Source organism: Haematobia irritans, chromosome 1, assembly GCF_050003625.1.
Source record: "Haematobia irritans isolate KBUSLIRL chromosome 1, ASM5000362v1, whole genome shotgun sequence".
In the NCBI taxonomy this organism is placed as follows: domain Eukaryota; kingdom Metazoa; phylum Arthropoda; class Insecta; order Diptera; family Muscidae; genus Haematobia; species Haematobia irritans.
The window spans coordinates 14,878,831-14,901,330 of NC_134397.1; the positions used below are offsets into that span (position 1 = coordinate 14,878,831).

The following is a 22,500-nucleotide window of genomic DNA, read 5'->3' on the forward strand; positions in this document are numbered from 1 at the left end:
AACATAGCTATTTCGCTTAAAATTTTGAAAGGTATGTTGGTGAACAATTTTTGACATTCTAAATGGAATAAAGTGATAGTTTTTCAAATATTTTTCCAGGCACGCTGCCTCATTTGGGAATAAAGGCACTGGCTGATAGACGCTACAACATGTAACTTGCAACTTGTAACTCAACATCAATCTTTTATTAATGCATAAAAATGTGTTAAATGTGATGTGATAGTCGTATACATGTTATATTTATGAGAGTTTATACATGTTTAATAAAATGAATAAACCTCTAAATAATCGTGTTTTACTTGACCACAATGATTCTTTTACAACTATCTTAAAGTGCACTTTGTCTGATTGTTTGAAGGGACTCTTATTGCGTCCTTCTAAATGTATCCAGAAGGGCACCTAATAATTGCACTCATGCGATACTTTTTTGTAGTAACTTGGCGTGGTACAACTTCTTAATAGTGACGGCGCTTTTCCGAAGTGTTTTGGATATCGTATACGACTGTTTTCGACGTAGTGGGGATTCTCAGAAGCGCCCCCAAATTCAAAAAATGTTGGCAGGGGATGGTATCTAGACCAAGAAAATATTAGGGCTGTTTTCTTTTTGCACTGATTACAACTTTTGTATGGCAATCGTTGCACTGGTGTTCTATCCAGAACATCTATCAGTGCAAGTCGCACCAGAGTCACCATGACATGCGAATTTTGTAGTTGTCAAAATATGAGTTGGCAACTAAAGTAATACTCGGAAAGGAACACATCTCAAGTGAATGTCACATACAGAAAAGAAGAAGAAACGAACATGGATAAATGGTAAAAAGTAAATAAACAAATACTAATTAATTTGTTTGGATTTTGCGTTAAGGTGGGTATTAAGTTCGAGTTTAGCCGCTAAATCCGTCGTTTTGTCACGATTACTTTCCTTTAATAATCCATTTTAAGGAATACAAACTTTGTGAAAATTTGCTTTGGGCTCTATGTATAAATTTATGCTTTTTTTGCTGATTTAGTTTTCACTTTAGCGGCTAAACTCGAACTTAGTACTCACCTTTACTCTCGTGGAATGTGTAATATTCGAAGGAGACGATTCGGCCACTGAGTCGATCTAGCAATGTCTGTGAACAAAATGTGTAATCAAAGGCGAGGTCGCAATTTTAATTCAATCCATCCAAAAGTTTCATCAATCATGGAGGGGGCAATATTATGGTCTGGAGGTCATTTTCTGGACAAGTTATTGACCCGAGTCTTCAAAAACATTTGCCTCATATAATATTGCCATAACAATCCCGAGAAATCCGTCTGCATGGATTATTCAACGCGATCACGATCCCCGTATCAAACAGCATGGCTATGGTATCAACTATTAACATTTATCATTTATCGTTAAAAGTTACAAAACTGCAAAGGTTTTTAAATGTATGAGACACTTATGGTGTTTTCTTTTCTGAAAAAATTGATTTGCCTTAATTTTGTCAGTACAGAATGCACATTTTTAAAATGTTGCCAGCAACCTAAAAAAATGCTATAATTTCAGCGGGCTGAAAAGAAATCAAAGGAGAAAACAGGGCTATTGCTGCACTCTCATTTGTCGGCAGTGCTGAAAATTCCCGCAATTTGCATTTTCGCACTTTTGCCTATTGGCCATAGTCCAACAAGATGTTCTTTCCTGTAAAGAAGTCGAATCACTTAACTGTAAGGTCAAAACAACTTCATTAAATGTTTATCCATTGTTGGACAAGGGAAAACACAAAAAATCTTTGCCCTCAATACAATATTTTTTTCAGTGTGTTTATTCGAATCATGTGAAAACCTGAATAAGTGAGAAATTATAAATCTTTTTTAATGGCCTTTGTTTAATTATACCCTGCTCCACACTGTGGAACAGGGTATTATAAGTTAGTGCATATGTTTGCAACACCCAGAAGGAGACGAGATAGACACATGGTGTCTTTGGCAAAAATGGTCAGGGTGGGCCCTGTGTCGATATAGCCATGTCCGTCTGTCCGTGAACACATTTTGTAATCAAAGTCTAGGTCGCAGTTTTAGTCCAATCGACTTCAAATTTGGCACAAGTATGTGTCTTGGCTCAGAATAGATCCCTATTGATTTTGGAAGAAATCGGTTCAGATTTAGATATAGCTCCCATATATATATTTCGTCCGATATGGACTTATATGGCCCCAGAAGCCAGAGTTTTACCCTGATTGGCTTAAAATTTTGCACAAGAAGAACAATTAGTACTATAGTCAAGTGTGCCAAATTTCATTGAAATCGGTTCAGATTTAGATATAGCTCCCGTATATATCTTTCGCCCGATATGCACTAATACGGTCCCAGAAGCCAGAGTTTTACCCCAATTAGGTTGAAATTTTGCACAGGGAGTAGAATTAGCAGTGTAGTCAAGTGTGCACAATTTTATTGAAATAGGTTCAGATTTAGATATAGCTCCCATATATATCGTTCGCCCGATTTACACTCATATGACCACAGAGGCCAATCTTTAGCTCCGATTTAGTTGAAATTTTGCACTGGGAGTAGAATTAGCATTGTAGCTATGCGTGCCAAATTTGGTTGAAATCGGTTCAGATTTAGATATATCTCCCATATATAGCTTTCGCCCGATTTACACTCATATGACCACAGAGGCCATTTTTTTGCTCCGATTTAGTTGAAATTTTGCACAGGGAGTAGAATTAGCATTGTGGCTATGCGTGCCAAATTTGGTTGAAATCGGTTCAGATTTAGATATAGCTCCCATATATATGTTTTTCTGATTTCGACAAAAATGGTCAAAATACCAACATTTTCCTTGTAAAATCGCCACTGTTTAGTCGAAAAGTTGTAAAACTGACTCTAATTTTCCTAAACTTCTAATACATGTATATCGAGCGATAAATCATAAATAAACTTTTGCGAAGTTTCCTTAAAATTGCTTCACATTTAAATGTTTCCCATATTTTTTTACTAACATTGTGTTCCACCCTAGTGCATTAGCCGACTTAAATTTTGAGTCTATAGATTTTGTAGAAGTCTATCAAATTCTGTCCAGATCGAGTGATATTTAAATGTATGTATTTGGGACAAACCTTTATATATAGCCCCCAACACATTTGGCGGATGTGATATGGTATCGAAAATTTAGATCTACAAAGTGGTGCAGGGTATAATATAGTCGGCCCCGCCCGACTTTAAACTTTCCTTACTTGTTTTAAATTATTTATAAGGATCGATCTTATGTTTAAAGTTGTACATTATTATTCCCTCCATCATAGGATGGGGGTATATTAACTTTGTCATTCCGTTTGTAACACATCGAAATATTGCTCTAAGACCCCATAAAGTATATATATTCTGGGTCGTGGTGAAATACTGAGTCGATCTAAGCATGTCCGTCGGTCCGTTTGTTGATATCACGCTAACTTCCGAACGAAACAAGCTATCGACTTGAAACTTGCCACAAGTAGTTGTTATTGATGTACGTCGGATGGTATTGAAAATTGCATATCGGACCACTTTTACGTATAGCCCCCATATAAACGGACCACCAGATTTGGCTTGCAGAGCCTCTTGGAGGAACAAAATTCGCCCGATCCGGTTCGTGGTGAAAGTATAAGGTCTCTAACAACCATGCCAAAATTGGTCGATATCGGTCCATAATTACATATAGCCCCCATATAAACCGATCCCCAGATTTCACTTCCGGAACCTCTTGGAGGAGCAAAATTCATCCGATTCGTTCGAAATTTGGTACATTGCGTTGGTATATGGCCGCTAACAGCCATACAAAAATTGGTCCATATCGCCAAAAATAATCTATCAAAACTTTATTTCTATAGAAAATATTGTTCAACATTTTATTACTATAGAAAATTTTGTCAAAATGTAATTTCTATAGAATATTTTGTCAAAATTTTATTTTTATAGAAAGTCGAAATTTTATTTCTATAGAAAATTTTATCAAAATTTTATTTCTATAGAAACTCCTCAAAATTTTATTACTATAGAAAGTTGTGCAAAAATTTTATTTCTATAGAAAATTTTGTCAACATTTTATTTCTATAGAAAACTTTGTCGAAATTTTATTGCTTTAAAATTTTTTCTCAAAATTTTCTATAAAAAATTCTCTCAAAGTTTTGTATATTTTCTCAAAATTTTATTTTATTTTGTCAAAAAAAAAATTATTGAAAGTTCTTTAAAAATATTATTTCTACAGAAAATTTTATCAAAAAAGAAATAAAATTTGTCAAAATTTTATATTGTGGATGACATTCTTTGCTGAAGTTGCTATGCAATCCATGGTGGAGGGTACATAAGATTCTGCCTGGCCGAACTTAAAGCCGTATATACTTGTTAATTTTCTTCGGATTAAATATATTTATATCTTTTTAGGATCGTTTTTAACAAATTGAAACCTAAACTTTTTTGCCATGTTTCTTTCATTATATTAGCATTTTATTTATTATACATATTTCTTTATATCCATATTTGTACTTAATAAATACATACATACATACATATGTTCTCGCATTGTTATAATTATACCACCATTTTCATGAAGCTCCGTTAGCTAAAGAACTTTAAAATGTTGCCTAAATATAACATACGCCAGTTAACAACTTAACTGTCGACAATTTTTTCAGTTTAAATTTTTCTTTCTGTTAACTGAAAGTTAAATCCTAACGAAGCTAAATGAAAATGGCCGTAAATTGTAATTTATTCATTTTTAGGAGTCAATGAAAAACAAGTATATACGGCCGTAAGTTCGGCCAGGCCGAATCTTATGTACCCTCCACCATGGATTGCGTAGAAACTTCTACGAAAGACTGTCATCCACAATCGAATTACTTGGGTTGTGGTATCTTAAAACTTCTTAACATCGTTTTCTAAATTGTGAGTTAGTCCATACGTGGTATATATTTTTGTGTGATTGGAAATCGATTTATCTGAGGGATATATAACTATAGACCGATATGGACCTAGTTAGGCATGGTTGTTAACGACCATATACTAGCACAATGTACCAAATTTCAACTCACTCGGATGATTTGGCTTGGTACATTGGCTCCTCCAAGAGGCTCCAAAGCCAAATCTCGGGATTGGTTTATATGGGGCTATATATGATTATGGACTGATATGGACCACTTTTGGTACGGTTGTTAAATATCATATACTATCACCACGTACCAAATTTCAAGCAGATCGGATGAATTTTGCTTCTCCAAAAGGCACCGGAGGTCAAATCTGGGGATCGGTTTATATGGGGCCTATATATAATTATGGACCGATACCGACCAATTTTTGCATGGGAGTTTGAGGCCATATATTAACACCACGTACCAAATTTCAACTGAATCAGATGAATTTTGGTCTTCCAAGAGGCTCTGGAGGTCAAATCTGGTGATCGGTTTATATGGGGGCTATATATAATTATGGACCGATGTGGACCAATTTTTGCATGGATGTTAGAGACCATATACTAACACCATGTACCAAATTTCAGCCGGTTCGGATGAAATTTGCTTCTCTTAGAGGCCTCGCAAGCCAAATCGGGGGATCGGTTTATATGGGGGCTATATATAATTAAGGACCGATGTGGACCAATTTTTGCATGGTTGTTAGAGACCATATTCTAACACCATGTACCAAATTTCAGACGGATCGGATGAAATTTGCTTCTCTTAGAGGACTCGCAAGCCAAATTTGGGGGTCCGTTTATATGGGGGCAATACGTAAAAGTGGACCGATATGGCCCATTTGCAATACCATCCGACCTACATCAATAACAACTACTTGTGCCAATTTTCAAGTCGATAGCTTGTTTCGTTCGGAAGTTAGCGTGATTTAAACAGACGGACGGACGGATATGCTCAGATTGACTCAGAATTTCACCATGACCCAGAATATATATACTTTATGGGGTCTTAGAGCAATATTTCGATGTGTTACAAACGGAATGACAAAGTTAATATACCCCCCATCAGAGAATGAAGCCGACCCATTTTTGTCGGCGGCGGCTGACAATAAATTTTTGCCTCCGGCGGCGGCGGCTTGACGGCTAAGCCGATATAAATTTGTCCATTCGGCGGTGGACAATTATCCATTATAAAATCAATTTGATGTTATTCGAATGGTAATGAGACTAGTTGTACAACCAATCTTACAATCAAATTTACATTGAATTCAAATTTTCTGAGCAAATTGTTTTGCAAAGTTATTATAGCAGCGTGAAATTGATTGATTGTGGGGGAAGGTTCAAAATTTTGGAATAAAATACGACAATTAGTAATACATTTTTCTGATTTAAATCGATATTTTTGATTAATTGGCGGCTAAATTTGAGTCAAGATGAGTCGACATATTCGGCGGCGGCGTCGACTGGTCAAAAATCGTCGGCGGCGACTGAAATCGGCGGCGCGACTCGGCGGCTTCATTCTCTGCCCCCCATCCTATGGTGGAGTGTATACAAAAAAAAAAAATAAATAGAATAAAATAAAATAAATATTGTAAATAGTTTATTATTTAGTATAAAGGTGGGTATTAAGTTCGAAACAGTATAAAATTATACCTCTGATGCAAATTTTATTAAAACTTTATGGGGAATATCACAAAGCAAATTTTCATAAGGTATATTTTCTTTATAATTAGAGAAAAATAATAGTGAAAAATGGCGGCTAACTCGAAAAAGATAACTTACAGATTATCTACACAATTATTGAAATTCAAGATTGCTCATTGTCTTAATTTTACGGTTCTCCGTGAATTTTAATAGAAGACTGAATGTTCCCTTTAAAGCCGATGAAGAATGTAAAAACTTCAATTTCTTTTACATTGTCGTCAAATTTCCATGAAATTTCGTAGTTTGAAAGAAAAAAATGGAGCTCAGAAAAGCACGAATGCCTTTGCGGTGAAATTTAAAATTGTTAAGAAATTCAGATCTGTTTTGTGAGAAACACGGATTTATTAAATATTTACGTTTTCTTTGTGTTAATTTTTTCCTGTTTTTAGTTAGATTAACAAACGTACACAAAAAATTATTAGAGTTGAAACTTTCTCAAAACACAATATTCCCATTAAGTTTAAATTGGCTTTAGTAACCCAGAGGGTTCACTGATTTTGAGTGTTTGGCGAAAATAGTATTTTTAATGGTTACTTTTCGTTAATAGGTGGCTTAGCACATTCTATACATCAACATCGGTACAAACAACAATCGATCGTTTTTTGAATAATTCCTTGTCTACGTCTGGATGTTTTTGCAATTGAATACCAAGTGTGTCATCATTCTCCAAAGCAACAAATATGCGACCAGATACGATAATTCGGATTGTTGAAGACCACCATTATGCCCAATGAGTGCCACACAAAAGACAATTGAGTATTACAAGTTTGCATTCCATTTTCAAATGAATACTTCCATTGGAACATCCGAAATTATTTTAGCTTTGACGGCGGCAGTGGAAGCTGGATTCATTTTTGTAATCTTTTTTCAACTTCACTGTTGAGTTGTTCAACGAGTCTGTTTTGTTTTTGTTTTGCCTCATCTCAATAAAGCTTGTGAAAAGGTAGACAGCAAACCCTCAATGAGTTATTATTTCGAGAAATAATAACTCTTTCGTTTATGGTTTAAATTTATTATTAATTTTCTACCGCGTATTTTTATTTGTAAACAATACATTGGTTTTGACAGCTGGGGGCCAAGTGTTGCCAATCAAAATCGAAATTTGAACTGATAACATTTTTGCGTTTTCTTTTAGCACTGGTTATCAGTGCAAAAAGAAAACAGCCCTATTGAGACATACTTTGATAACTCACCCTGGTTTGAACCATGTTTCGTTGTTGAAAACGAGAATTGCCGTACAAATCAGTCAATTTGCATTACGAAAAAGGTGTGGATATATAGAATTTTATATGCTTTTACAATATTTGGTGTTTCACCACAAAAACAAAGGAAAGATAACAAATTAAAGCCTAATTAAAAAATCACTGCATTGCAGACGTAAAAGAGCCCTCTACGGTGTGCAGACAAACTACAGCGCTGTGAATTCACTTGAGATGTCTATACCTTAATTGGTCTATGACGGTGCTCAAAATCATATGTTTCTTATCAGAGAAAGGGCTTTGTTTACTTGCCATTGTGGCGTTATTTGTTGTTGTTGTTATTTTCAATCTTGACGTAACCTTGTGCCTTGTGATTTCATTTTGGACAAACTCTTGGAAACCAGTTCCAGAGCGGCCAACTAGTGGCTACAAGTAATACTCATACAAATATTTATGGAACTCTATGCTGATATCCAACACTGAGACTATGCTCACATATATATAAACAGAGAGAAAAGAAAGTGAGAAACTTACAGAGAAATACGTGCGTGTAAAAACATAACAGCCAGCCGCCGCATGCAGAAATCAAGAAATCTTTGGTCGGTACAACGTAAACAGGTGGTTAGACAATGCCATCGGACTATGTAAAAATATACATATTATTATTGGTGATTAATTAAAATAAAAACATATATGCGGACACTATCAAGTGAATCGATATTTGGCGTATGAAATTACAAATAAATGTGAGATTTACAAGCTGAAACTTTCTTTTCATGTACAACGGGGATAATTGCAGTATTTATGCCAACTTTGTGGTAAGTTATAAGTTTTTGCAGCCAATACATTATTACGCACATTGTATATACGTGTTTCGATGATGCAAACCATTTTCTCCAAAATAATATATTTTGGACTGTCAGGAACTTGCCCTACAGCTTTGCAAATTTTGCAATCAAAGTAACAAGGCTTACAAGTACCCATCCCAAATTCGATGGCTGTGATCTTTCTTTCATTCCAAAGAAATAGTTTGTTACGCTGTTTAACAGTCTCTTCTCGTGGCTCTTGACTCTCTACATTGCTAAATTGATGGCAAAGGTGTGAATGTCAAAATAGTTATTTAAATATTTAACACCTGTTGAAAGATTCAAACACAAACACTCCAGACATTAAGTCTTCTGAAAACCATAGGAAATTTTAATTATAGGTATGTCAGTCGGTGGATAATAATTTATGCATGTTACAGCAATATTTGAAAAAAAATGTTTGATTAAAAAAATGATTCACACGGTAAAATTTGGCAGATATTCATAGACATTTTTATCTATCCCATGTCAAACGATATAAATATAAATATCTTTACCTTTGTCGATCTGTTGTGGACGTACTTCACTCTCAATCCCAAGATGTAGGTCAACGAAGTGTGGACTATTTGTATTTCCTTTTATGAGAAGCAATGTATTTGCATTCAATACTTTTAATTTACCATTTACTTTTTATACCCTTCACCACTACTGTGGTACAGGGTATAAGTTTGTGCATTTGTATGTAACGCCAAGAAGTAAAAGTCAGAGACCCATCGTTTAGTATACCGATCGTCTTAGAATTGAATTCTGAATCAATTTAGCTACGTCTGTCTGTCTGTCTGTTCATGTATTTTTGTGTGCAAAGTACATGTCACGGTTTATGTCCGATCGTCCTCAAATTAGGCATAGGGTATTTTTTTCGGGACAAAGACAATCGCTATTGATTTTGTTAAAAATTTGCGTGTCTTCAAATTCCGAACTTCTTCAAATTCCGAACATCTGAATATTGAATGCGATTCGAAAATCTTGCAAAATATAAGCCAAATCGGTGAAAATTAAGATATAGCTCCCATATATGTATATCTTTCGCCCTATATATACTTACATACATATATGGTCCCAGAAGCTAGAATTTTACCCTAATTTGCTCACAATGTTGTACAAGAAGTACAATTGATGTTGTCGTCAATTGTGACAAATTTAGTTGAAATCGTTTCAGTTTTAGATACAGCTCCCATATATGTATATCTTTCGCCCGATTTAGACTCATATGACCACAAAGGCCAAAGTTTACTACCAATTTACGTGAAATTTTGTACTGAGATTAGAATTGACATTCTACCAATGTTTGCTAAATTTGGGTGAAATCGGTTCAGATTTAGATATTATCGAGAAAATTATTTATTGAAATCGAAACAAAAATTGATAAAATTGCAGTTTGCCCTTTAATTGACAATCAAAATGATATATGGCGGCTGAATAAGTTGTTTTTGTAATAGTGAGACCATCATTTCATATATATATATAGGCTTTCCCAATTTCGCAAAATCAAAAAGTCTATGGACCATTTCTTTTGGCAAAAATATGTTGCCTGGGTGTTACACCACATTATTCCTCATTGTATTTTCGCCCAAATGTTAAGTCTATAAGGTTGTGAAGGATGCGGGATCCAAAATTTATGATTTCCAATCATTTTTGAGAATGCTGCAATGTTTTTCTCCAACCAAAATCGCCATACATTATGTTGTAATTACACACTCTTATTTATTAAAAACTCGTTAATGATATCCCTTCAATGCACCGATTTTTACATATGCGATCATATTGCCAAATAGCTTGAAAAATCAGTACGTTATAAAAAAAAACAAGTAAGGAAAGTCTAAAGTCGGGCGAGGCCGACTATATTATATACTTCACAACTATGTATACCAATATTTTTGATATGAATTTGAGTGAATTACACGAATTTATTCTGATAATTGGTTGATAGTTTTACTGCAAGTAGTGGATGCTGATGAGGAATGTGGTAATTCCGAAACAGCTATACATCCAACCATCTTGCAGTCTATAGGGCTTTGGCCTAATAAATTTGACAAGCATACTTTTCCTCTGTTGTTGTTGTTTAGTCAATGCATGGTTTTAAGCTGAGATCAAAACCAACAGAAATAAAATTTTGACAAAATTTTTCCACAGAAATAAGATTTTGACAAAATTTTCTATAGAAATAAAATTTTGACAAAAGTTTCTATAAAAATCACAATTTGGACAAAATTTTCTATAGAAATAAAATTTTGACAAAATTTTCTATAGAAATAAATTTTTTGACAAAATTTTCTATAGAAATAAAATTTTGACAAAAATCACAATTTAGACAAAATTTTCTATAGAAATACAATTTTTGACAAAATTTTCTATAAAAATAAAATTTTGACAAAATTTTCTACAAAATTTTCTATGGAAATAAAATTTTGACAACGTTCTTTATAGAAATAAATTTTTGACAAAATTCACATGAAATTTTCTATAGAAATAAAATTGTGACACAATTTTCTATAGAAATAAAATTTTGGCAAAATTTTTCTATAGAAAAGAAAATTTGACAAAATTTTCATGAAATTTTCTATAGAAAAAAACATTGACAGAATTTTCTATAGAAATTAATTTTTTTTCTATAGGAATAAAATTTTTCAAAATTTTCTATAGAAATAAAATTTTTTTAAAAATTTTCTATAGAAATAACATTTTGACAAAATTTTCCATAAAAATAAAATCTTGACAAAATTTTCTATGGAAGTCAAATTTTGACAAAATTTTCTATAGAAATAAGATTTTGACAAAATTTTCTATAGAAATAAAATTTTGACAAAATTCTACATAAAAATAAAATTTTGACAAAATGTACATGAAATTTTCTATAGAAATAAAATTGTGACAAAATTTTCTATAGAAATAAAATTTTGACAAAATTATCTGTAGAAATAAAATTTTGCAAAATTATCTATAAGAATAAAATGTTGACAAAATTTTCTACAAATTTTTCTTCAAATTTGTTTGGAGCTGTTATATTAAGGTTTACATTCCCATATACAAATATACAATATTTAGATCAGAATCGATTTGGAGAAACAATTTTAAACTTCTACTATATCTATTGACTTTATTGAAACGAAACACAGTTAAATGAAACAATATGGAAAATAAACAACTAAAGCCATTATAGCACAAAAGTGCAATTATGATTTATCCGGCGATACACATGTATTAGAAGTATACGACAATTTAAGGAATTTTTATATTTGCTCCTTAGCGCAGTGGTGATTTCAAAAGGATATTGGCTAAATTTCACCATGATAGGTGGTCAATTGTTGTGTTTGTGACAATATTTGACCACATCGAGCTACATTTACACAGCCGAAATCTTATCTAAATCTCTTGTGGAAAGTATGGGGACATCTTCACTGTCGTTCTGCCCTTTTTGTAAATCGAAATGAAAATTTGGTCTCCGGTTGTTATATGAATCTAAATATGCCGAACGATATATGGGAGTTATATCTAAATCTGAACAGATTTCAACGAAGTTTAGCATACTTAACCATCCATTGTACTCTTTGTGCAAAATTTTAAGGAAATAAAGCCAAAATTCAGGTCTCTAGGGCCTATTAAATTAATATCGGGAGAAAGATATATATTGGAGCTATATCTACATCTGAACCGATTTTAACCAAATTTGGCATGGATAGCTATAATATTAGTTCTACTCCCTTTACATAGCCTTACATAAATCGTAGTTAAACTTTGGTCTCTATGGTCATATTAGTCTAAATCGGGCGGAAGATATATATGGGAGCTATATATAAATCTGAATCGATTTCAACCTAATTTAGCAAGCACTTGTAGAATATCAATTCGACTCTCTGTGCAAAATTTTACGTGAATCGGTGTAAAAATTTGGCCTCTACGGTCATATAAGTCTAAAACGGACGAACGATATATATTGGAGATATATATCTAAATCTGAACCGATTTTAACCAAATTTGGCATGAATAGCTATAATATTAGTTCTACTCCCTGTACATAGCCTCACATAAATCGGGGTAAAACTTTGGCCTCTATGGTCATATGAGTCTAACTCGGGCGGAAGATATATATGGGAGCTATATCTAAATCTGAACCGATTTCAACAAAACTTAGCCAGCAATGGTAGAATGTCAAATCTACTCTCTGTATAAAATTTCACGTAAATCGGTGCTAAACTTTGGCCTCTATGGTCATATGAGTCTAAATCGGGCGGAAATGGGAATGGAATGGGAGCCATTAGCGTAGCTAGACAACTTTCCTAGGGGGGGCTATAGCCCCCCTAGCTTAAAATTTATAGACTGAACTAATAGGTTCAATTATTGTTTTATTTCATAAAAATTAATAAAAAAATAGACATCAAAATAATATATAATAAAGCAACTAAAAGTAGTTCCACACTTTTCCCAGCAAAAAAATTGGGATTTGTTTTAAAGGCACAACTTTAAAAGCACTTCCAAAAATGTCCTCACAAAGAAGTTAATTATATTAACTACACAGGAAGTTTTTTTACTTCAGTTTTTTCATATTTTAATGCGTAATTTTTGTTTTCTTTTTTCAAATAGTTTAAAAAAGAGTAAGAATAAATAAAATGGTAAAAATTATTCAAATTTTGCCACAAAAATGCTAAATCCATTATAGAAAAATCGACAATTTTTGAAAATATTCAAACAAATATAAAAATTATTGTAAATTGATGTTTCGTGAAGCTCGAGGTCTTTATAAATATTTATATAATTCCAACAAAAGGTCGACCAAAAATCAAATAAAAAACGATGACTAAGCCAGACTAAACAATATAATAAAGGAGCTTTAGTTATTCAATTAAACCATAAGTTCAATCACAGCTCTATTTCATAAATATCAGACTTCAAACATTGCCATCGACAACTGCTACCACAACCCAAGTAATTCGATTGTGCATGAAAGTCTTTAGCGGAAGTTTGTGCGGTTGTATATACTTGTTTAATTTTTATAAAAATGTAAAATCGTAAATAGGTTTTCAAATTCTGGGGGGGGCTAAATTTTTTCTGGGGGGGTCTAAGCCCCCTCCCCAGAGGCCTTCCTACGCTTATGATGGGAGCTATACCAAAATTTGAACCGATTTCAACCAAGCTTAGCCAGCATTGGTAGAATATCAATTCGACTCTCTGTGTAAAATTTTACGTGATTCGGTGTAAAAATTTGGCCTCTACGGTCATATGAGTCTAAATCGGACCAAGATATATATGAGAGCTATATCTAAATCTGAATCGATTTCAACCAAATTTAGCAAGTACTTGTAGTATATATATTCGACTTTCTGTACAAAATTTTACGTGAATCGGTGTAAAACTTTGGCCTATATGGTCATATGAGTCTAAATCGGGCGGAAGATATATGGAAGCTATATCTAAATCTGAACCGATTTCAACCAAACTTATCCAGCATTGGTAGAATGTCAAAGGTACTCTCTGTATAAAATTTCACGTACTTGGGTGTTAAACTTTGGCCTCTGTGGTCATATGAGTCTAAATCGGGCGAAAGATAAATATATATGGGAGCTATATCTAAATCTCAACCGATTTGGCTGAGATTAGACTTATAAAATTTTGAGATGTACAGAATTTGAAGAAGATCGGTTGATAAACACGGCAATTATGACCAGATTGGTGATTAATATATATGGCAGCTATATCTAAATCTGAACCGATCAATAGCGATTGTCTTTGTTCCTAAAAAAGACCCCATGCCAAATTTGAGGACAATCGGACTTAAACTGCGACTTGTACTTTGCACACAAAAATACATGAATAGACAGATGGACATGGTTAAATCGACTCAGAATTCAATTCTAAGTCGATCGGTATACTAAACAATGGGTCTCTGACTTTCCCTTCTTTGCGTTACATACACATGCACAAACTTATTATACCCTGTACCACAGGAGGAAAGTGAAGGGTATAAAAAGGCATTTAACCTTTAAAAGAATATTTTATAAGAGTAAGAAAATTTCAATACATATCCCAAAAACATCTTAAAGGGGCAATTTTAGTTATACAAGGAAGAAATTTTTAAAAACACCGTTTTTGCATTTTTAATATACATAAAGGGTGATTTGTTAAGAGCTTGATAACTTTTTTTTAAAAAAAAACGCATAAAATTTGCAAAATCTCATCGGTTCTTTATTTGAAACGTTAGATTGGTCCATGACATTTACTTTTTGAAGATAATTTCATTTAAATGTTGACCGCGGCTGCGTCTTAGGTGGTCCATTCGGAAAGTCCAATTTTGGGCAACTTTTTCGAGCATTTCGGCCGGAATAGCCCGAATTTCTTCGGAAATGTTGTCTTCCAAAGCTGGAATAGTTGCTGGCTTATTTCTGTAGACTTTAGACTTGACGTAGCCCCACAAAAAATAGTCTAAAGGCGTCAAATCGCATGATCTTGGTGGCCAACTTACCGGTCCATTTCTTGAGATGAATTGTTCTCCGAAGTTTTCCCTCAAAATGGCCATAGAATCGCGAGCTGTGTGGCATGTAGCGCCATCTTGTTGAAACCACATGTCAACCAAGTTCAGTTCTTCCATTTTTGGCAACAAAAAGTTTGTTAGCATCGAACGATAGCGATCGCCATTCACCGTAACGTTGCGTCCAACAGCATCTTTGAAAAAATACGGTCCAATGATTCCACCAGCGCACAAACCACACCAAACAGTGCATTTTTCGGGATGCATGGGTAGTTCTTGAACGGCTTCTGGTTGCTCTTCACTCCAAATGCGGCAATTTTGCTTATTTACGTAGCCATTCAACCAGAAATGAGCCTCATCGCTGAACAAAATTTGTCGATAAAAAAGCGGATTTTCTGCCACTGATTTTGGTAATAAAATTCAATGATTTGCAAGCGTTGCTCGTTAGTAAGTCTATTCATGATGAAATGTCAAAGCATACTGAGCATCTTTCTCTTTGACACCATGTCTGAAATCCCACGTGATCTGTCAAATACTAATGCATGAAAATCCTAACCTCAAAAGAATCACCCTTTATAATGCTAATTTCCATATTATTTTCCTTTGTTTTTTATTTTTCTTTTGTGATGAATATCAACCATAGGTCAATATTCGCATGTTGAATATTGATCCAGAATTCGTATGTAGATAAGAGTCTACATATTGTTGAGCTTCTATTTCAACAAGCCTTACTTATTTTGTAAGACATGACAACTCTATGTGGTATTTATGTTTATTAAGTAATTTTTTGTTGTTTTGTTTTTTCTTCAATTTTCTCTAGGGCCTATTAAATTAATATCGGGAGAAAGATATATATTGGAGCTATATCTAAATCTGAACCGATTTTAACCAAATTTGGCATGGATAGCTATAATATTAGTTCTACTCCCTTTACATAGCCTTACATAAATCGTAGTTAAACTTTGGTCTCTATGGTCATATTAGTCTAAATCGGGCGGAAGATATATATGGCAGCTATATATAAATCTGAATCGATTTCAACCTAATTTAGCAAGCACTTGTAGAATATCAATTCGACTCTCTGTGCAAAATTTTACGTGAATCGGTGTAAAAATTTGGCCTCTACGGTCATATGAGTCTAAAACGGACGAAAGATACATATTGGAGATATATATCTAAATCTGAACCGATTTTAACCAAATTTGGCATGGATAGCTATAATATTAGTTCTACTCCCTGTGCATAGCCTCACATAAATCGGGGTAAAACTTTGTCCTCTATGGTCATTTGAGTCTAACTCGGGCGGAAGATATATATGGGAGCTATATCTAAATCTGAACCGATTTCAACCAAACTTAGCCAGCAATGGTAGAATGTCAAATCTACTCTCTGTATAAAATTTCACGTAAATCGGTGCTAAACTTTGGCCTCTATGGTCATATGAGTCTAAATCGGGCGGAAGATATATATGGGAGCTATACCTAAATTTGAACCGATTTCAACCAAGCTTAGCCAGCATTGGTAGAATATCAATTCGACTCTCTGTGTAAAATTTTACGTCATTCGGTGTAAAAATTTGGCCTCTACGGTCATATGAGTCTAAATCGGACCAAAGATATATATGAGAGCTATATCTAAATCTGAATCGATTTCAACCAAATTTAGCAAGTACTTGTAGTATATCTATTCGACTTTCTGTACAAAATTTTACGTGAATCGGTGTAAAACTTTGGCCTATATGGTCATATGAGTCTAAATCGGGCGGAAGATATATGGAAGCTATATCTAAATCTGAACCGATTTCAACCAAACTTAGCCAGCATTGGTAGAATGTCAAAGGTACTCTCTCTGTATAAAATTTCACGTACTTGGGTGTTAAACTTTGGCCTCTGTGGTCATATGAGTCTAAGTCGGGCGAAAGATATATATGGAAGCTATATCTAAATCTCAACCGATTTGGCTGATATTAGACTTATAAAATTTTGAGATGTACGGAATTTGAAGAAGATCGGTTGATAAACACGGCAATTATGACCAGATTGGTGATTAATATATATGGCAGCTATATCTAAATCTGAACCGATCAATAGCGATTGTCTTTGTTCCTAAAAAAGACCCCATGCCAAATTTGAGGACAATCGGACTTAAACTGCGACTTGTACTTTGCACACAAAAATACATGAATCGACAGATGGACATGGTTAAATCGACTCAGAATGCAATTCTAAGTCGATCGGTATACTAAACAATGGGTCTCTGACTTTTCCTTCTTTGCGTTACATACAAATGCACAAACTTATTATATCCTGTACCACAGTTGGGAAGTGAAGGGTATAAAAAGGCATTTAGCCTTGAAAAGAATATTTTATAAGATTAAGAAAATGTCAATACATATCCCAAAAACATCTTAAAGGGGCAATTTTAGTTATACAAGGAAGAAAATTTTAAAAACATCATTTTTGCATTTTTAATATACATATAATGCTAATTTCCATATTATTTTCCTTTGTTTTTTATTTTTCTTTTGTGATGAATATCAACCATAGGTCAATATTCGCATGTTGAATATTGATCCAGAATTCGTATGTAGATAAGAGTCTACATATTGTTGAGCTTCTATTTCAACAAGCCTTACTTATTTTGTAAGACATGACAACTCTATGTGGTATTTATGTTTATTAAGTAATTTTTTGTTGTTTTGTTTTTTCTTCAATTTTTTTTATTACAGTAGTACAGAGTACGCAGTGCAAACATAGTTTCTAAGAAGTCAATTACGCCTTGTAGCCAACTTGGATGATCTGCGTAAACAACCTCTGGCACTGATGCGCATAGGCTATTACTTCATAGCGTAGTCCAAAAATACCTTTCCGCAGTAGCAGTAACACAATAACATGCCAGCAAATGAACAATAGTTGGACAAAAACATTTCATTCATTCATACATTCAGCCAACAACACGAAAACCCCACAAAAAAAGTGAAACTTACTTTGTTTTCAGTTGCGAGTTAATGCTCGCACAAAGCGCACAAACTATAAACACACGCGCTTGATACCATCGCCCCCCTATATTACAAACAGGCTAAAAAGCTTTCTTCATGGTCATATTGGAAATTATTACCACTAACTGTAAAGATGGCTACGAACAATACAGCAACAAGCGTCAGCGCAGCGGCAGCACCTGTGGAACCAACTAAAACCCCAACCAAAAAACGAACACATAGCAAAAAGGAACAATTACACCAAATTATATCCGGTGGTTTGGCAGCAGCCATTACAAGAACAACATGTCAACCTCTGGATGTTTTAAAGATACGCTTTCAGCTTCAAGTAGAGCCAATTGGTAAGAGTGGCTTAAAAAAATCCAAATATATTTCCATTACACAGGCGGTACGAACGATATTCAAAGAAGAAGGCCTATTTGCCTTTTGGAAAGGCCACAACCCAGCCCAAGTGCTAAGTGTTATGTATGGCATTTCACAATTTTGGACATACGAACAATTAAGTTTATACTCCAAACAAACCTCATATCTTAAGGACAAACCAAATCTATCGAACTTTATATGTGGTGCTGTGGCTGGAAGTGCAGCTGTTATTGTTTCAACACCACTTGATGTGATACGAACACGTCTAATTGCCCAGGATACTAGTAAGGGCTACCGCAATGCAACACGGGCTGTTTCACTAATTATACGCAACGAAGGTGCCCGAGGAATGTATCGAGGACTTTCATCGGCTTTATTACAAATTACCCCACTTATGGGTTCAAATTTTATGTTTTATCGACTGTTTTCACAATCAGCCTGTAATTTTTTCCACGTAGAGGAGAGAAGGTAAGTGTTAATAACAAAAAAAATTCTTTATCATATCAAATTTAAAAATTTTAAATGTGGGATTCTGGGAAATAAAAATCACAAATGTAATATTCTAACTAAATATCGAAAGATATCCATTTATTTCCAATCATAATTCATACGTTAGAGGTTTTCAAAGATTATACATAGGGCCACCATCTCGGATTTGTGATGGGCGTTTTATTTGAGGAAATCTCTTTACCCAGCAAAAAAAAGCGTCGCCAAAAAAGTAATGAAAATGTTCTTTTTGGATCCGGAAGTGGTGCAAAATTGACGCAGAAGCGATGAATTTAACATGGGCTTGTCATAGGACGGAAGTCCTCCATTTCAACAGCCGTTGCACTGAATTTGCATCACTTCTTTAGGTGTGATCCGAATTCAATGTTTTGGATGTAAATTAAAAAATTCGGTGATATTTTGTCAAATAAATAATTTTTATAATTTTTTATAATTTTTAATCGATTCAAACGCATCTCGGAAACGTTGGACTTCAAATATTTTAAAAAATTCACAATTTTTCAGATTGCATTTAGCATTTTTTTTCGACAAAATTTAAATAATTTGTACCATGTTATCACTTCTTACTCTGTTTTTAACCTATTTGAAACAAAAAAAGTTGAAATTACCCATTAAAAGTATGACAAAAGTATGTTATAAATAAAAAAAAATGAATTAAAAGATTTTCCTGGATAGTTAAAATAAAGAACATCATTGGGAGTGCATCTTCTGGAAGTGCTTTTAAAGTTGTGCCTTTGGAAGAACTTCCAAATTTTTTTGCTGGGTACCTCCATCTTTTACTTTCAAAGAAATTTTATTCTCTATCCCCAATTGATCCAATTAATTTTTTAATTGAAATGTCTTCAATTACAGAACTTATAGTATCAATTAAAAAATTAATTGATACTATTACTATTTTGTGATTTTTGTTTCAATTAACTTTTGTTTCAATTAAAAAATTTGTTGAATCAATTAATTTTTTTAAAACTCAATTAAGACTTTGATTGGAAAAAATTTCGTGAAATTTTTTTCTGTGGTCTCTCTCTGGCGTTTTCTCCGCCTTTTTGTCTCCCCGTGGCAAAGAATAGGTTCTCTTGCTTCTCAGTCCTACCACAACGAAAAATTTTCCCCATCCACACTTTTTATGCCATACCATAGGATGGGCGGTATATTAACATTATCATCCCATTTGTAACACATCGAAATATTGGTCTCAGACTTGAGTATATATTTTCTGGGTTGTGATAAAATTCAGAGTCGATTTAGCGATATCCCTCCGCTTGTGGAAATCGCGCTTACTTCCGAACGAAACAAACTGTCGACTTGAAACTTTGTATAAGTAGGTCGGATGGTATTGCATATGGGTCATATAGGACCACTGTTAGGTATAGCCCCCTTGTCATTGTCCTTGAGCTTAACATGGAATCGGGCAGCACTCAGTGGTAAGAGAGAAGTTCACCAATGTGGTATCACAATGGACTGAATAGTCTAAGTGAGCCTGATACATCGGGCTGCCACTTAACCTAACCTAGGTATAGCCTCCATACAAGCTGATCCCCAGACTTGCTTTACGAATCCTCTTCTAAGAGCAAATCTCATCTGATCCGGTTGAAATTTGGTACGTGATGTTAGTATATGCCCTCTAGAGCTCGACCGAAGCAAAAATCGATAATCGGCCATGAATCGGCCTTCGGAGGTAAGGGGCCGATTAACCGAAGCCGAAGCTTTTTGAATAATTTATTTGATATTGAATTGTTGAATTTGTCTCAGTCAAAACACTCAGTACAAATAAAACGTAAGAAAAAATTATAAAAAAAAAACCTTTTTTTGTCATTATAATATCAAACTACTGGACTGAATTACCTTTTATTGTTGTATTTATGCATTTGTAGGAAAAATATTTTAATATTGAACTAAAACGCACCAAATTTCTTTAATTAAAAATTTGAGGAAAATAATTGTCTTCGGTCGATTATTGCCAAAAAAAAGCGCTTCGGTCGAGCTCTAATGCCCTCTAATGCAAAATTGGTCCATATAGGTCAATAATTATATGTAGTCCCAAGATTTGCCTTCCGGAACCTTGGAAGAACAAATTTCATCTGATCCAGTTGAAATTTGGTTAACAACCTTGTAAGACAATAGTCCATATCGGTCCATAATTATATATAGCTACCATATAAACCTACCCCCCAAGATTTAAATTCGGAAACCTCATGAAGAAAAAATTTCATCTAATCAAGTTCAAAAAAAAATATCCACATTTACTATTGATATTTGGAATTTTACTTAAAGAGTATGTAAATATTTGTCAGGTCCTACTGAAACTTGGCACAGATTTTCTTGTGGATCAAATTCAATGAAAGGCAATATCGAACCTATATATAAACCATTTGCTTGGGTTGACCTCTTTGGCATCTACACTTGTCCCCATCTATTCAAATCCATAGTATATAGAATATAGAACGATCCTTCCGAATTCTGCTCCATATATATTTGTTATTATTTTCCAAACTCTTCTATTTCGGTCAATCTTAATAGGGAGAATTAATAAAAAGCACTATAGATAATATGCCCGTATATACAAAGAACACATTTTTTCATTGTCACAATTAATATACCTATCATCCACCACTTGATTTCAAATTTTCAATAATGTTTTACCGTTTTAGTAAATTACCCACATGGACTTTACTTTTAATGGGTGCGTCATCTGGTATGCTATCCAAGACGATAGTTTACCCATTCGACCTCATCAAAAAACGTTTGCAGATACAAGGTTTTGAATCGAATCGTCAAACCTTTGGACAAAATATACGCTGTACAGGCGTCTATAGCTGTTTTGTTGAGACCATTAAGCAGGAAGGCATACAGGGTCTTTATAAGGGCGTCGCTCCCACGCTTCTCAAATCGAGCTTGACAACCGCGTTATATTTTAGCATTTACGATAAACTTAAACAAATAAAATGGACCTCCGAAGCGACAACATAACGATTTATATAAGTTATTATTTAATTAATAGCTTTCATATATAATACTGAAATTGTGTTTAGTTAATTATTATTATTTTTTGTTTATTTTTTTTTGTTTTTTATTATTTTTTGTATATAAGCATTAAATTTATTTTTAATTATACACATACTCACATGCAGTGCACTTCTTTCTTTTTTAAGGAAATAAAAACAATGGTTGATATATATTTTTTAAAAGCACAATTTTTCCTTAATATATAATTATTATTATTATTACTATTAATGTAAAATAATAAAGATGTTTCCTACAAGGGAATATATACACTTCTACATGGAAATTATTTTGTGTTGTTTAAGTTTCTTTGTTATGGAAATATGCGATACTCCCTTGGAACTTATCAATATATTCCACAAGAAGTCAAAAATGGGGACAAACATGTCTTGGGGCAACTGAAGCAAATAATGAGACATATATAGGAACCATGCAGTCGGGGGCTAAACGAAGAAAGTGAATCCTTAGAAAACAAAGGACAATCGTAC

The 22,500-nt window shown here is 33.8% G+C and overlaps 1 protein-coding gene across 2 annotated transcripts; it reads left to right on the top strand.

The window, feature by feature from the left end:
• Nucleotides 1–8,139: 8,139 nt before the first annotated feature.
• Nucleotides 8,140–22,298, top strand: Tpc1 (Thiamine pyrophosphate carrier protein 1). Of its 2 annotated transcripts, none has more exons than XM_075289309.1 (3): nt 8,140–8,633; nt 17,873–18,973; nt 21,661–22,298. In XM_075289309.1, exons 2-3 carry the CDS (start codon nt 18,276–18,278, stop codon nt 21,977–21,979), a joined length of 1,017 nt encoding a protein of 338 aa, XP_075145424.1. In that variant the 5' UTR covers nt 8,140–8,633; nt 17,873–18,275; the 3' UTR covers nt 21,980–22,298. The 2 variants fall into 2 exon arrangements, with proteins under 2 accessions (XP_075145424.1, XP_075145425.1); XM_075289310.1 differs by having other exon boundaries at nt 17,876–18,973.
• The last annotated feature ends 202 nt before the right edge of the window (nt 22,299–22,500 follow it).

Coding starts and splice junctions, on each gene's coding strand:
- Tpc1 (XM_075289309.1), top strand. CDS start 18,276: ATGGCTACGAACAATACAGCAACAAGCGTCAGCGCAGCGGCAGCACCT. Junction 18,974..21,660: donor TTCCACGTAGAGGAGAGAAG/GTAAGTGTTAAT, acceptor TTACCGTTTTAG/TAAATTACCCACATGGACTT.